Source organism: Arvicanthis niloticus, chromosome 28, assembly GCF_011762505.2.
Source record: "Arvicanthis niloticus isolate mArvNil1 chromosome 28, mArvNil1.pat.X, whole genome shotgun sequence".
Lineage (NCBI taxonomy): Eukaryota > Metazoa > Chordata > Mammalia > Rodentia > Muridae > Arvicanthis > Arvicanthis niloticus.
Genome location: NC_133436.1, coordinates 19,088,220 through 19,104,089, shown reverse-complemented (window position 1 = coordinate 19,104,089; position 15,870 = coordinate 19,088,220). Strand labels below are relative to the sequence as shown.

The window sequence follows — 15,870 nt, the reverse complement described above, 5'->3', positions numbered from 1 at the left end:
AAAATAAACATATTTGCCCATGTTTGCACAGATGAACAGGGCAGGGATTGAAATTTCTGTCAGGCGTATTGAAGCCAGGAATCTTCTGCTTCATCCCAAGGCCTCTGGATGGAAAATTTCGGTTTCCCTGGAGATTTTTAATGAGTAGTGATGATTTACTCAGCAAATTTAGTTGATACTTCAGTGGAAAAAAACATAAAATAGAATTCAGGGATGTTATTTACCTGCTCTGTAGTTTGCTCTGTGGAGTCATTTGAATTTTTAAGAAAACTGTCTAGGTAGGTAATTCAATTTTTAAAAGTCTCCTTCTCTTCTCCCCTTGAACCCCTAGATCACTGCCTGTGGTTCAGCATTAGATGGCTATCCCTGGCTAATTCAAAGTTTGTCATCAACCACCCCCTCCCCGCCCCCACCATTGAACTCATACAATTTTACATTTGGTTATGGGAGGTCGTTCCCCTGACTCGGCAACCCATTTGCTGAAGACAAATTTTGAGTTTTTAAGTCCTCTGTGTCCAATACAATGTGTCAAACAAGACAAAATGTATTGCAGAGAATTAAAAAAAACCGAAAAGCTTAGAGTCACATACAAATAGTTTAGAAAAGACTTTGAATTTGGTTTATTAAGTCCCTTCCATTCCGTGAATTAACTTCCTACTTCAACAAGTTTTAAAGCAGAAAGCAAAGTTTTAAAAGTTCTAACTGGAAGGCATCCTCTTGGTGGACAGAACTTTTAGAGGAGAACTACACTTCCCGAAATGCCCTGCTCCCCAAGCCTAATTGGTTTGCTGATTGTTCTCGAAGGCCGGTTCCGTTCGCCCATAGGCCAATGCTGTGAGGAGACTGTTCTGAACGGGAGAAAATAGCCAATAACAAAGCAAAGGGAGGTGCTTCTGATTTTGGTGCGGAACTAACAAATCCTTGTAGCATTTCTGTCCCCACCCCACTCTCTCGCCCGGTAGTAAGGGGGGAGGGTCTTACTAAACCTAAGATTGGCTTCTTGCTGTGACCCCCTGACTATAGAAGGTCTTCCAACCATTCCCCCTTCTGATTATCCAGACCTATCACCTTTGCTTAGAGAAGGCACTGGCCAGAAGGATTTCTGTCTCCGCCATCAGCACCAATTTCTCTCCACCGATGCAAACTTGAACCACTCATCTGTCTCTTAGCACCCTGCGAGACACGCAGGAACATTGGCGGTCAGAGCTGAGCAAAAGCTTCAGCTCCTTCTCCCGCCTGATGATCTCAGAGAGGCTCCAAGGGGCTGTCGATTGGTTAATTGAATTGGCAGGTAGATGGGACTTGTCACAAGGAGTGGCGCGGAGTGCTGGCTGCCACCCACCCTGCCTGCCAAATGGATTCGGGAGGATGGGTGACCAAGGTCGAGTCGCTGGAGTTCTTCCCTTTAGGGGACCGATCCCAGTCTAACCTCCAGCCGCCACCCTCATTTTACCTCCAGCAACACCTTCAGGAAGGAGGCTGGGCTTTTCTCCCTGTGAGTGTCTCTTAGCTGTCATCTTGCCACTGACCTAATCGTTGCCTAGATGCTCCATTGGCAGCCCAGATACAAAGCAAACCTGAAAGCACACTGCGGGAGCTGTGAGTGACAGGGCTGGAGGCGCGGGCCGCCGAACCCGCGGGTCCGCCAGCTGCTGCCCCTCGTCCTCGGCGGAGGATGATTTAAGCCGCCGGCCGGGGGCGGGGGCGGTGGCGCGCATGCGCACCGGGCAGCTCGCTCCGCGGAGGCCCAGCTGCCGCCACCGCCGCGGCCGGCGCTGGAACCGCGGCTCGCCGCCTGCTCTGCCGGGCGTTGAGGGCCGGGGGCCGAGGCTCACGGGAGGCGACAGCGATTGGCCGGGCGGCTGGGGAGACAGCGACAGGCGGCTCGGGGAACGGCCCCGGGTGTCCGGGCCATGCGGGCCGGGAGACTGCGCTGAGCGGAGGCCGAGCCCGGGACGCGCCGAGGGACTGCGGGGCTGCGGGCCATGGATGCGGCGGCAGCGGCGCGGGACGGCGGGAGCCCGGCCGCGACCAGGTGAGGAGGCGGCGTCCGGCGCCACTGCAGCCGCGGCGGCCTCGGAGGAAGAGGGCTCTCCGCCGCGCGCCCGCCCGTCGTCGCAGCCCTTCCTGTTGGGATTATCTTCTGCTCCCCGCTGCTCCTTCGCTCCCCGCGGTCGAAGCCGCCGCTTGGCTTTCAGCGGCTCGGACTCCTTCGCAGCCGCTGCCTCCGCTACCTGGGCCTGGAAGCGGGGAGACCCCTGGGCGAGACCATGAGGAAATTCAACATCAGGAAGGTGCTGGACGGCCTGACCGCAGGCTCGTCCTCGGCCTCGCAACAGCAGCAACAGCAGCAGCACCCGCCTGGGAACCGGGAGCCGGAGATCCAGGAGACGCTCCAGTCCGAACACTTCCAACTCTGCAAGGTGAAGGGAGCGCGCAGCCCGGCCAAGCTGTCGTGGGAAGATTGGGGTCGTTTGAGGGGGCCGCTGGGCAGTACCTGGGAGCGCGAGGGCAGAGCGCGCCAATAGAGCTCATCGCTCTAAGAAAGCCCCCCCACCCCCCTCCAGAGGTCCCTTGCTGGGGTATTTGGGCAGAGATCCCCTACTTCTTATAAGTCGATGTCTTTTTCCTTTTCATAAAAAAGCATCCATTTCAAGGAAACTCCCAAGCAGACTCCCTTGCCTTTAATCCCCATCCAGATGCTAGTAGCAATGGTCTGGAAATACTTTTTATATTCGCGCATATTTTATTGTCTTCCCCTGACGTCGAAATTTTCCAGCAGTGTGTGATGAACGTCGTCTGTGGGCAAGGCAAACCTGTTCAACCAGATCTTTTTTTTTTTTTTTTTTTTTTTTTTTTTTTTTTTTTTTTTTTTTTGCGCATCACTTTTTCCTTAGAATGCGTGCGAGCGGCTCACCACCTGAAGTCACAGGATTCTTTTAGCTTGTTTGGTTAAAAACTTAGCGCGGAGGGTTTTGTCTGTGAGTTGGCACGATGATTGCCACAAGGTCCTGTATGTAATTCAGAAAGAATGATGCAGCGGATTAATATCCAGCTGCTAGGTGAGAAAAGCCCACGAGAGCCTCCTTATCCAGACTTGCCTGCCTCATAGATAGCCTTGCGGTCCTTCCTACGTCGGGGGCTTAAAATCTTACGTACAATTCTGTTCTTATGTCCTAAAATTATTCCGGACTTAATAGAAAATTACAGGATTGTTTTTCGCACCCATTTCCATCATTAGAACTGCAAATGTTGGTTTTTTGACTGAATCCTTCGATTAGTTTCATAACTTTTCTTTAGAAATCCCCCCCCCCCTAACATTTCAAACAAAGCCACGATTGGGTGATTTGTCTTAAGATGCAATATGAATCACCCCTCGCAATGATTTTACAGAATTTTGGACCGCTACAAACTTGAGTAACGTGGCGTCAAACAGAATAGTATCCGCTATTTATAGGAAATTGCCCTCTGTGAAGTTACTAGCACTGAAGCAAAGCAGGAGTGTGATTTGTGTTGATTGTTCCTTAAGATAGTGTCCACCCTCCCCACCCCCAACTCCCCCTTAAAGCAGTAAGTGTCTGTGTGAGCTTTGTATCCAGTGTAGTCGGTTCCAACTCTAACGTGCCTGTGGGCTGTTCTGTTTTTGGATTTTGCTTGCTGTCTCTCGGTGGGTTCCTGTGATGTCACTGCCCATCCCCAGACTGTTCGCCATGGATTCCCCTATCAGCCCTCAGCTCTGGCCTTTGATCCCGTTCAGAAGATCCTGGCGGTAGGAACTCAGACTGGTGCTTTAAGGCTGTATCCTTTCTTAAAAGAAAAAAAAAAAAATCCGCTTGCTTCATTTTACCCAGTCCAGCTGTATTGCTCATTAACCCCCTTCAATTTAGAGAATGAAGTAGTCAGGTCTGTGTTATAAGAAATTATGTGGTGCAGGCGTTTCTTTAGTATACCTGTGTTCAGGTGGTATGCTGTTGTAGGAATGGCTGTTGCCTCTCAGTAGTTCCTAAATACGAATCAAAACAGCAGTCTAGAGTTTGTTATAGTAACAAACTCTATAAATATAGTAGTGTGTGTGTGTGTGTGTGTGTGTGTGTGTGTGTGTGTGTAAAACAAACTCTCTATGGTAGAGTTCTTTGTAAGAATCCTGAGGGGAGTGCATGTGCTCGTATTTGGGGACTATTAAAGCCCAGTGCTAAAAATGACGTTCAAAGACCAAAGTACAGACTTCAGGGCACTGTAAACTGCTTGTTAAAGAATTGTATATAGTGGATGTTGAACTTAACTGCCATTACTTTATGAACTAGAAGCTGGATTTGAATTTGATTTGTTTTTCACATGACCATCCAGAAAAAACAAAAACATTATTATCAAATTAGATTTCTGTAAATAAGAAGGGCTAAGATTTTTGGAGATTTCAGGGCATTGCTTTGTAAATTTATAGCTGTAAATGTACGTGTTGAAAGACTTTCCCTTCTTTAATCTGTTATGTGTAACAAAAACTGCTAAGTTAGTACATTAGCACGTAGAGAGAGACTTTCCCCCCTGGTTTTATGTGGATTGCATAGCTTTGGCATAGCGATTTTTTTTTAATAGATTGTTCACAAGATTTATGTTTCAAGAAAATCTTTTTGGCCTGAACAATGAATATGTTCTCATTTTCTCTTTTGTGCTATTTAACTTCAATCAAGATGTGTGATTGCTTTTATTCTGACATTTAAACATACTTGATGAGCCCACATTGAGATGCTGTGCTGGTAATAAACTGACAAGCCACTGCGTGAGCTCACTGGACATTATTGTGACGAGCTAGCGGGTGGTGGGAGGAGCTGGCCTATTCTGTTTGCATTTTAGGTTTCTCAAACTTTGATTTAAGCATGAAACAGGAATCTTGGAATCTTTTAAGATATTTCAAAAGGTATCCTATATCACATCAGAATATACCCTGAGTTTAACTTTGACGATTGCTGTCTTGGAAACATATCGGGGCTTGCTGGGAAGTGTATTTCAAATGCTGGCAGTGCATGCCTGTCTTTAAGGTTAAAGTCTTAACTTCGTGATTTCTGCAACAGTATGCAAAAACTGCTCTTGGCCAAATAGCTAAATTGTAGAGACTAGAATATTCTTTGACTTCAATTGCTTAGATGTTTTTCTTTTCACAAAGACTTTCTAGTTTAGTTTTGTAGATAGGGATAGTTAATTTTCTCATTGTTCAGCAAAATTCGGTGTCAGGATCACTTGGCATTGTTCTAGAAGGACTGTTTAGAACTGATTTTTTCCTCCGGCAAAATTATTCCATTGTGTATTGAGGGAAAAAAATTAATCAGTTATTTTTAGATTATTTTACTTTTCTTTTAAAGGTTATTTTTTTCTTCTTGTTTCCCCTGGCCCTCAACGATTTTATTATATAACTTTTTAACAGCCATTTGGTCCTTTTTTATATTTAATTATATGTGCCATCAGCAAGCCTACTCTGTAAAGCAATTATTTGTCTTACAAATACTTTCAACTCTAATTTATGTAATTAGCAAGTGCATCCAGCAGATAGAGTTAGCATGTCAGGCCCCTGTTAATTCCTAGTTCAAAGGATCAGACATTCAAAATGATCCTTCAGAAGACTTTGGGCTTATATACCTTTTTATAGTCAAATATTAGTGAGTAAAAGTGAATATCTGATTACAGTGACAATCTCTTCTGGAAATCCTTGCTGTGTTTAGAATGAAGTCCTGAGAACTGTTTACTGAGACTCTTCTGCTTTTCCTTCTTAGAGGTTTGCACCAACATCGACAAATTGGCTTGCTTACCAGCAATATCCCCCAGTCATTCCTTCTGTGAGGGCCAAGAACAGCATACAGCATTGTTTATTGTGGCTCTGATTTATAGAAAATGACAGAGACCTATTTAATTTAACATGTGTATTAGGTTATTTTTCTTGGTTAAAGACATCTAAGTGAATACATCTTAACTTTAGAACTCCACATTAATTTAACATGCATGCTTCTTACAGGGCTGCCTAGTACCACGTTTGTTCAGACTTCCTCTTTTAAACTGGTTTCTTCTAGTCCTCTGTGCTTTCCCATTTTAAACTTTTATTGTCTAGAATATATTTCCCCAAAAGAATATATTAATTAGGAAAGAAAGGTACTTTAAATAAAATATCCTTTGATTAATTATATAGCAAAAATAGATAACTTCTCACTTAGGATCGGGCTGATGAGGTTCCAGATACAAACATAGCCTGTTTGTAATGGGATACCTTCATATATGGTACCAGGGTAGACTGAAGTGATGGGCTTACATGGAGTTGAAAGCAAAACATACCCAAAAGACTGAATGAGTAAATAATATTTGATATGTAAGGGCTGCTTTTAAAGATAGTGAACACTGAATCCTTAATACATAGCTAGTATTGAAGCAGAACATCTGATTTATTTATTGCATTTATGTACAGCACATACATACCATTTTGTTCTATCAACCTCTAAAGGACAAGAGCTTGTCATGTATTTATTGATAAGAAACAGGAAAATACAATTTTATATGTCAGGTCATATAGTAGTGATATAATTTGCTTTCCTTTTTTTTTTTTTTGCCATAGAGAAATAAATAACATTTGATATTTATGGGTACTGTAGATGCCAACTTTGGAAAGAGAGGCCACACTGAAGAATGGAGGCATTTAGTGCTGTTATGGTTTTTAGAATTCTCCATCACAAGTGTAGCTGCAAATTGCTTTATCTTCTTAAGTTATCATGGCCTTGATCATATTTTAACATTATATGTTATCTATAAACAATGGGGGTGGTAAATTTGGGACACTTTAATGTTGATATTTAAAGGACTGAGGAAAACCAAAATTTCTGATTAACTGAATGCTCAATAATTTGAGAGGAAATTATTGAATAGCCTCCTTTTTTTGTAGTCTTGAGTTACAGAAAGTTCAGTGTACAGGGCAGTGTCCAGTTTGATGAGATGAAGTCTTTGGTTGCAGTGTAATGTTGCATACAGGGTTACAGAATGGTGTCTGTATCCGGGAGCTCACTTGGCAGGACTTGGTGAGGTCACAGACATTAGATTATAGACTTTGTGGCCTGAACACTAGTTCTTGCCTTTTTTTGATTAAGGAATTGGTCTTTCTCTTTAAAATGAAGGTGCCATGTTGGGTGATTCAGTCAAGGACAGTTCTGGGAGTTCAGATTTCTCTGTGTTGAGGTGAGTAATTCAAAGGAAATGAATGTATGACCTTTCTAAAGGCTTCTAATTCTAATCAAAGGGCTGGGACTAGTCACACATTGCAGTTAGACACTTGCATGGAGATTCACTGTCATTACAGGGTCAGATGTCAGAATGAATTCCTAGCCCTTGCTGAGGGTCACACATTGGTAGACTAGGATGCAGAATGGCAGTATGAAGAATCAGAAAAGTTCTGAGCAAGGAAACCTGTGTTTAGTAGACTGAGGAATGCTGGGGGAGCATCCTGGGTGGAAGAGTGATCCTAATTGAGGTGAGAGTGGAAGAAGCTTATTAGAGATCTGGGAAGCTAACTGGATTCCCACAGTGCTTGTTGTACAAGTGCAAAGAGCCATGTTGAAGGCAGGGATAGTGGTGTCTGCTTGGCATCCTGTGCTGGGGAGATGCCAGCCTAGCAAAATGGCTGAGCTTCTGGTTCCAGTGAGGGACACTGGCTCAAAGAACAAGGCTGGCCTCAAGGCTATGTACATGTACACACATGTGGATCTGCACCCACCACATACATGTACACACACACACACACACACACACACACACACACACAGAGACACACACACACCACAAAGAGTAGCCAATTGAATTTTAGCCTAGAGGTGTTACTCCACTAGAAATCATGTAAGAAGATACTTGGCAGGAAGGAAGTGTGATTCATGTGCATTTGGTCAGGCAGCAGTACCACTGGCTGAAAGAACAGAGCAAGGGAAACTTCATGGGTTAGCATAATCATGTGAGTAGTCACAAGGACCCCAGACACATGTGACAGAATGGGCACTGGGAAAGGACCTGCCAGCTTTCTGTGAAGTCTCAGGAGTGAGTCAGGATGAAAACATCCAAGAAACTACAGAACTGAACAGAACAGGAAGAATGATGAGTTGGAAATTCTGTCACCTTCTACTTTACTGCAGTGCCATTCTGAGAAGGCAGTCTGGGATGCTTTTAGCATGAGAATCAGATGCCTTTTTATGTGTGATACTGTGAATTTTATAATTGAATACATAGCGTGATTAATAACTGTTTAGCTTTGGGGATTTGTTCTGTTTCTCAGTAGTTTGTAGCGGGTTGGGCTGTTCGATTCCGTGAGTTTGTTCAGCACATTAGGACAATTTATAACTGGCTCTCCCCTACTAAATGTCTGTCGGCTTTCCCTTTAGTATACTTCAGGTGTGTCTACTTAAAAATAACTGTCTTTAGCCTGAGTTTTCCATTTGTTAAGAAGAGTCAGTAACCCACTCATGAGGTTGTCAGGGTTCGGGACGAGTAAACGTGTGTAGCTGTTAAGACTGTTCAGTGTGCGAGGCTGTCTGGTGAATGCTTGACTGTGGCTGCCATTATTATGAGAGCTGTCCATAGTTTTGGTTTTCAGTTTGGTCACTCGTGTTTCTTCAAATGCTGCATGAGAAACAGCTCTGCTCTAGGCCTTAAATGTCTTTAAAGATCATGAAAATGACTGTTTTTTGCTTTAATTTTGCCCTGTAGTGTAACTTTCTTCATGCATGTGGATGTTTTGGCTGCATGTGTGTCTGTGCACCGTTTGCATTCTGTGAGGCCAGAAGAAGGCAAAAAGTCATGAGCTACTGTGCAGATAGTGGGAATTGAACCCAAGTCTTCTGGAGGAGCAGCTAGTGCTCTTAATGTGTGAGCCATCTCTCTAGACTGAGTTTGCCTCTTCTCAACCATAAGTTCACAGAAATTGCTATTTAGATGTAAATGGTGGACATAAATGCTCTTACATACAGTGCTTATTAAATTAATATGTAATGAGTCTATATGTGTGAGATAGCATTAGAATGTTCATAAACGCTTTTACATACAGTGCTTATTAAATTAATATGTAATGAGTCTATATGTGTGAGATAGCATTAGAATGTCTTGGCTCCCTGCTCATTAATGTTATTTTTCATAGCATAATTATACTACTGAATGCAGGATTTGGAAAAGATTTTTGTTTGAAATAAAGGTGAGGTAAGCTAGTTGAAAGTTAGCCACACTTCCATCTGGTCTTCCCCTGTCAGTGTGGGGTTTCTAGGTGAGCCCTTATCATTGGGAATGGAACTGTGGGGAAGGAAGTAACTGGAAATGCTAGCACACTGACGTCTGTTCCCTGTTGAAGAGAACACTGCTTAAAAGGAAGAACAAGCCCCATGTTAGCTGTGAGGCACAATCCTCAGCGTACCTCATAAGAAGCAGGAAGCAGGACTTCTAGAAGCAGATGTGCAGTGCAATTTTTTTTCTTGTGATGAGAAATAAAACATGAAAGAAAGTCTATGGACTTGAAAAACCATGTTAAATATGGAAAATCGATTTTGTGCCTTATGAAGCTATTTTGCTTTAAAAAAATGACATATATTATTTCTGATAGTGTATGTTTCCCATTTGAGTTTTAGCATAATTCTTTTTAAAATCCTGTTGCTATTCTAAAGGAGTAAAAACCATTCTAGAGGAAGTGCCATATTAATAGGTTAGTGTGCGGTCTTGAGACTGATTTTACATGACGAGTGAACTGAGATCTTGGTGTTTGTTTCCTTTCCTGTAGGGAGGGAATGGAGGACAGTGGTTCTGTTGAGTCCTCTCTGTGGAGGGCTTGGGGATTCTTTAAGCTTCTCTTGCCTAGAGTGATCAGATTAAGTGTTCCGAGTGCCTGTCACTCCATCTGGCCTGCTTTGTTTTGTACCCCCTGAATACATCCGTAATCCTTCAGTAGATGCATAAGTGTTTACAGATGAGGTCAGGACAGAGCAGGTGAAGCGACACAGTGTTCACGTTGAATATTGACTTGACAGGCAAGCTGAACATTTTTTTAGAACCATTAGGAAAGCTTGCCTTTCTTTCTTGGGTGTTAATTGAGGTGTAAATTTACTTTTAAAACACTCAGTTCTTGATTAAATGGTTTTGTCTACTTTTTACTTTCTTTTGAGACAGTCTTTCCATGTAACTCTGGCTGGCTTGGAACTTCCTCTGTAAGGTGTTCTATAACTCAGAGACCCACCTGCCTCTGCATCCAAATGCTGGGGTTGTTAAAGACATAGGCTACCAGGGCTGGTGCTTGTATTATTTAGGATGGGAACTGTCTTCCTTGAATTGCTGGTATGTAAGTTGGTTCTAAATTTGGTAGCAGCAGAGTATCTTGGAAAACTAGTTAGTGTTTCTATACGTGTGTATATATGACTGGACTGCAGGGTAAAGTAGCATTAGACAGAAGGTAATATTTGATGGCTGTGGTGTTAATTTGGCTTTAATGTAATGCAGTGTAAGAGGCACATTATTTACAGAAAGACAGTTCGTTATCAGACTGTGAGTGTTTTTTTTTTTTTTTTTTTTAAATATGGTGCTTCAATAAGCGTTCTCTGAATTGACTTGCTATTTCACATTCTCAGAGTACATATCCTTAGCATTATGGGATTGCAGATTAATAGAGAAATGTTTGGGTATAGTCTATTTCACTGTCTGCTGCATTTTGGATTTGAATGCCTTTATCAAGCTTTAAGCCTGATGTGTACTGTGAAGCTTCTGATGGAGCAAGCCGAGAAAACACTGATGCAATTTTTGTTTTGTTTTAAATTAGATGGGTCCAAGGTAGCCTAGGCTCACTGTCTTTGAACTTCATATCTCCCGCCTCTACCTCATATCTGTACATTGGGATATGCTTGTGGCACTGTAGTGCCTCTGCATCCTCCCTTTTGAAATGTTGACTTTTCATAAGATAAACTAAGAATTTATAAAATTGTAATCATAAAAGAATGCCATGAAGTGCTTGAGACACCCTTTCCTGAAGACACATGCAACAGATTATTTACAGGGAAGACATGATGCCGCCAGAGTTATATTTCCTGTAAAAGTGTTCTTGGATCTCTTGTAGGAGTCAAGGCAATTATCTGCATATGTTTTCTTTTAAATACTTTTAAAGACCTTAGATACATGACAGTCATCCAGTTTTCATTTTAGTCATTGCAATTTCTCTAAGTTTTCATTTTCCTTGTTTTTATTTAAAAACAATTGTGATACCAATTTTGCTTGTAGCATATCTTTTCTCCTGGCTGTGGGTGAAAAGGAAGCATAAGAGGCTCAGAGATGTGGACAGAGCTGCTGATATAGGTTAAATATTATTATGCATGTGTGTGGGCACTCACACACAAGTACACACACACACACACACACATACACACATACACACACACGAACACACAGACACGGGTATATGTGCTCACTTCATTCCATGCTACCTGTAGGCATCTTTTTATTCAGCATTAAAATCCAAATTTCTACATTTTATTAACTAATACAGATATTGCCTGTCTAAAAAATTTATCAGTGTTACTGTATTTGCGAAGTTGTGGCATAGTCTCAAATACAGCATACCAACAAAATCAGCCACGATCCTGAAGTTCATCTGGAGACAAGGAGTGAGGCAATAAGCAGTGCACAGTTGACAAAATCAAAACCGAGGAAGCATGCAGAACTCACTTCAATCAATTTAATATGTTCACTAGTTGGGATTATATATGTTTGTGCTCTTGTACATATATATTAAAAAGTAATATCTGTTTCTACTTCAGGAGTCTGCCACAGTAGCTATAGAGGGCTAAGTAGTAAGTTGTGTTTTGAGGGTAGGGATGACTATATAGTCTTTGTGATACTATCCAACTCTACCTGCTTGTGACACAAAATGTTTCATAGGCAGTATGTAAAGGGATACGTATGCTTCCGTACAACTTTATTTTCAAAATCAAGTAGCTGGTGGTAGGTTTGGCTTACAGTGAAAAATTTCCACACACTGCTTTTAAGGCATGTATGTGGAGGGACTTACTTGCAGGTGAGAGTGACTGCTGATGTTTTCATAGTTAAACTATGTAAATTTTACCATTATCCCAGCTGAAACAAAAACGTTTAGTAATTTATAAGCCATTTTAAAAAAGTAATCAGTAAATTCTCATGAATGCTTAATATTCCTTATACAAAGCTAAATTCTCTGCAGAAATGCTTTTCAATTCCAAGAAAGGCCTTGATGACCTTCCCATTGGTCCTGACTAGCGTTAATGACCAGGGTGTTGTGGACCCCTCACTGGGAGTAGCTCTGCAGTAGTGGCACCTCATGGCTTCCAGCCTGCCTTACTTCTGCTTCTCAGATTTAGGTAAGAGATGCTTGCATTTGTAGCACTTGGGGAGTTAATATTTTTCATTCCTATGATAAACATAGATAAGCATAAAACTTTCAGATGGATACCTTTAAAGGTAAAAGTGAATGAAAATGTCTTACTAACATATTTCGTGACTTCTCAGATGTTTACAAATTTTTGTTAGAAATATTGTTCACTCATGAAGGAAAACAACCTGAAAAAAGAATAAGGTCATGAAAAGCACAAACTCACTCATAGTAGTTTATGGTCTTAATATAGACTTATGGTCTACTACTGGCAACTAAAGTTGTAGACACTTTTTAAGATGATGTTTTTTAGAAGTTCTTTGCATCATTTTCCAATAGTAGATATAATTTCAGAAAATTACCATTTCTTCTTGCTTCTATTTTTCCTACTATTAATGCTATGTGAAAGTTTTGTATTTTATGTACATTGAAAAGCGACAACATTCTGAACATATTTATTTACATTTACTTGTGCTGAGTTCTAATACCTAGTAATCTATAACAAGTGAGATTGTCTTATAATGAGAGAATGAAACTTTAAAATAAGTAGTTTTGATGTTATGTTAATCTTCATTTGAAAAATGAGGCTTGCTCAAAGCACGATGTAAAGTGCAAGATAGAACCAGTTTTAGAACGTATATAGTTATTGCAACATAGAACCAGTCTTAGAATGTATATTGTCATTGCAATATAGAACCAGCCTTAGAATGTATATGCCATTATCAAATAATTTTTCAACCTTAGTTACTTGTCTTATCCATTTGGTTCTGTTTCCCTTTTGAATGAGTGTCTGCTGGAACATTTGATGCTTTTGCTGGTAGATTGTCTATTGAGGAATGATGAATTGTGCTCCTTAAACAGCACCCCACCCCAACAGCAGTGCTTATGTTCTCATTGAAAGAATACTTGCCAAAGAGTTGGCCCTTGGTGGCATCAGCTACTGAAGCTCTTTCTGATGGAGTCCTTTGCTTTGTATATGTACTTTTTCTTTCTGTCTTTGAAAAAAGGACAAAGATAAAACATATTGAAATGTGTTTTACCATCTATTCCGTCTATTTCTGACTACATTTCTTCTAATGTGTTGTTTTTCTTCTAAAATTAACTGGATTGTTTGGTTTCCTGATTCTAGCTAACCTCAAATTCACTAGGTAGACTAGGCTGGCCTAGAACTCCCAGAAATCATTTCCCCTGCCTTCCAAGTCCTGGGATTAAAAGTATGCCCCAGCACACAAGGGCCACTTTGGTTTCCTTACAAAAACAAACAAAGAGCCTTCAGAGAGCTGAGTGGATGCAGGAAAATAAATGGCTTTTGCTTCTGTGCAAGGATGTATATATTCCTTGTTCCTTTAACCTAGACAACTGTTAGTATGACTACATTTCATAGTAGACTGAGAAGTAGTTCATTTAAAAATATCAAAGTGCATCAAAAGCTATTCTAAAACAGCGCCTATGCAGAAGCACAATTTATTTTCACCTCCTGAGATATATCTTAATTCCTAAACAGTAACTATGAATGAACACATTTAATCATTCTATTTTGTTTATGAATAAAAAGTCTTACTAAAGTAACCAGATGTCCTTTCCACAGTTAGTGCAGCCACACATTAATATAAAGCTGCAATCACTCAACTGCACTTGACCACAATCCAAAGGGCCAGAAAGGATTACAGTTACTTGCTTATCTCAGTGATGGTTTCATTTACATTAAGAGGGGCAGTTAGTTGACTGACTCCAAATACTGTGGGGCATTGTATTACAGTGTTAGAGCTTATTAACTTAAAGAGGGTTTGGCATTGCTGCTGCTACTGCTGTTGTTGTTGTTGTTGCTGCTGCTCCTGCTGCTGTTTTGTTGTTTTCAGTCAGTCAGAGTCTCACACTATAGCCCAGGCTTGTATGGAATGGCTGACAGTTCTACCCCAGCCTACGGAGCCACCATGCCTAGCCAAGCTAAGACTTTTCTTTCCTTTGTAGTTATTTTAGCATTTTTTTTTAAACTTCAGAAGTAAGACATAGTAATTCATTTAAATGACAGACCAATAGAATATTAGCCTCAAGAATCAGCAGAAAAAATTAAAGTTCACTACTTTCACTGTGAGACTGTGGCTATCTTTTACATAATATATTAACTTCTAAAGACAGTTCAGATTTCCCATGTATTTTCTGCCCACCTTTGTTGTCATCTCTGACCAGAACACTGCCTTTGGCGCACGGGTGAATTATGATAAGCACGTTCTTCTCACCCAGCCTGGTACAGATCATATTGGGGTTTCTTCCTGGTGATGTGTAGATTTGCTGAATCAGTGATGGCACCCACACATGGCTGCATATGAGGAGGAGCTTCGGTGCTCAGACATCTCCTCAGCTCTGCCCAGCGAGTCTTTTCTCCCCCAGCCTCTGGTCTCTCCACTGCCTTTTAAAGAAAGTTTGCCTTTTCCGGAAAGTCTTATAGTGGGCCACACATCATTTATTGTTTTCATTTAGGTTTCTTTCACTTAATAGCGTCTTTGAGTTTCTGCTCGTCTTCCTTTTGGAGCACGTAATAACCTGTTGTCTAGATATGCCTCAGTGTTTATCCACTTGCTTAGAGGGCATCTGGACATCTGCGGTGCATTTTCAGTAAAGTTTTGTAAAGTTTGATTGGATTTATGCAGATGGTGTTTTCTGCCCTCTTTCTGATATTCTTCAGTAATACGACACCATTAGGACTGCTGTAGCTTTACAGTAACTCCTGAAGTTACTTGATAATGACAACTTCCTTTGATAAAATTTTAGATATTTTACTTTTCTGCATAAATCTTAGCATGGTTTGTTTTTTGTTTTTTGTTGTTTTTGTTTGTCTGTTTTGTATTCACAAAATAGCTCAGAGGGGAATTACATTGAATCTGTAGGTCAAGATCACAAAGTTGGCCTGTTCATATTATTTATGGTCTTTATCTACAAATGTGGAATATTTCTTCACTTGCTTACTTCTACTTTGATTCTTTGAAGACAGTTTTGTGTTTCCCCATATAGATTTTATGTATTTTGATTTTCTATTTAATTCATTTTTGAAGTGTGTTTGTGAGTGTGTGCACATGTGCACACATGAATAACACTTTGAATTTAATTTGAGGTTTCATTGGTTAGCATACGGGAAAATGTGTCCCATCTTTGCACTGATGATGTATTAGCTGTAGCTGTGTTCTGTCTGAATGGCAGATAACCATATCATCTGAGTCTTCCTCCTAGTGTGTAAACCAATTGTCTTCTTCCTGCATGGGTGAGAATTCCCGGTGCAGTGATAAAGGGATGATAAGAAGGGACATATGTGTCTTGTTTCTGGTCAGAGAGAAAACTTCAGATATCTTTTCATTAAGTATGCAATGCTTTGGTTTGGTGCATGCCCCTTGAAGTTGAATTTATTAAATTGTTTCTTTATCCCAGTTTACTGACTTTTTTTTTTTTTTTTTTTAAATCAGAAACATACATTTAATTTTGTCACT

At 41.0% G+C, this 15,870-nt stretch overlaps 1 protein-coding gene across 8 annotated transcripts in view; it reads left to right on the top strand.

Moving 5' to 3' along the window:
* Window positions 1-2,127: 2,127 nt before the first annotated feature.
* The window catches only part of Stxbp5 (syntaxin binding protein 5), a 143,317-nt gene continuing 129,574 nt past the window's right edge, over window positions 2,128-15,870 (top strand). For all 8 annotated transcript variants that reach the window (XM_076926840.1, XM_076926839.1, XM_076926837.1 and 5 more), the window contains exons 1-2: window positions 2,128-2,423; window positions 3,701-3,798. In XM_076926840.1, the coding sequence (XP_076782955.1) occupies window positions 2,271-2,423; window positions 3,701-3,798 (251 nt within the window). In that variant the 5' untranslated portion in view covers window positions 2,128-2,270. The remainder of the gene's footprint in view (window positions 2,424-3,700; window positions 3,799-15,870) is intronic.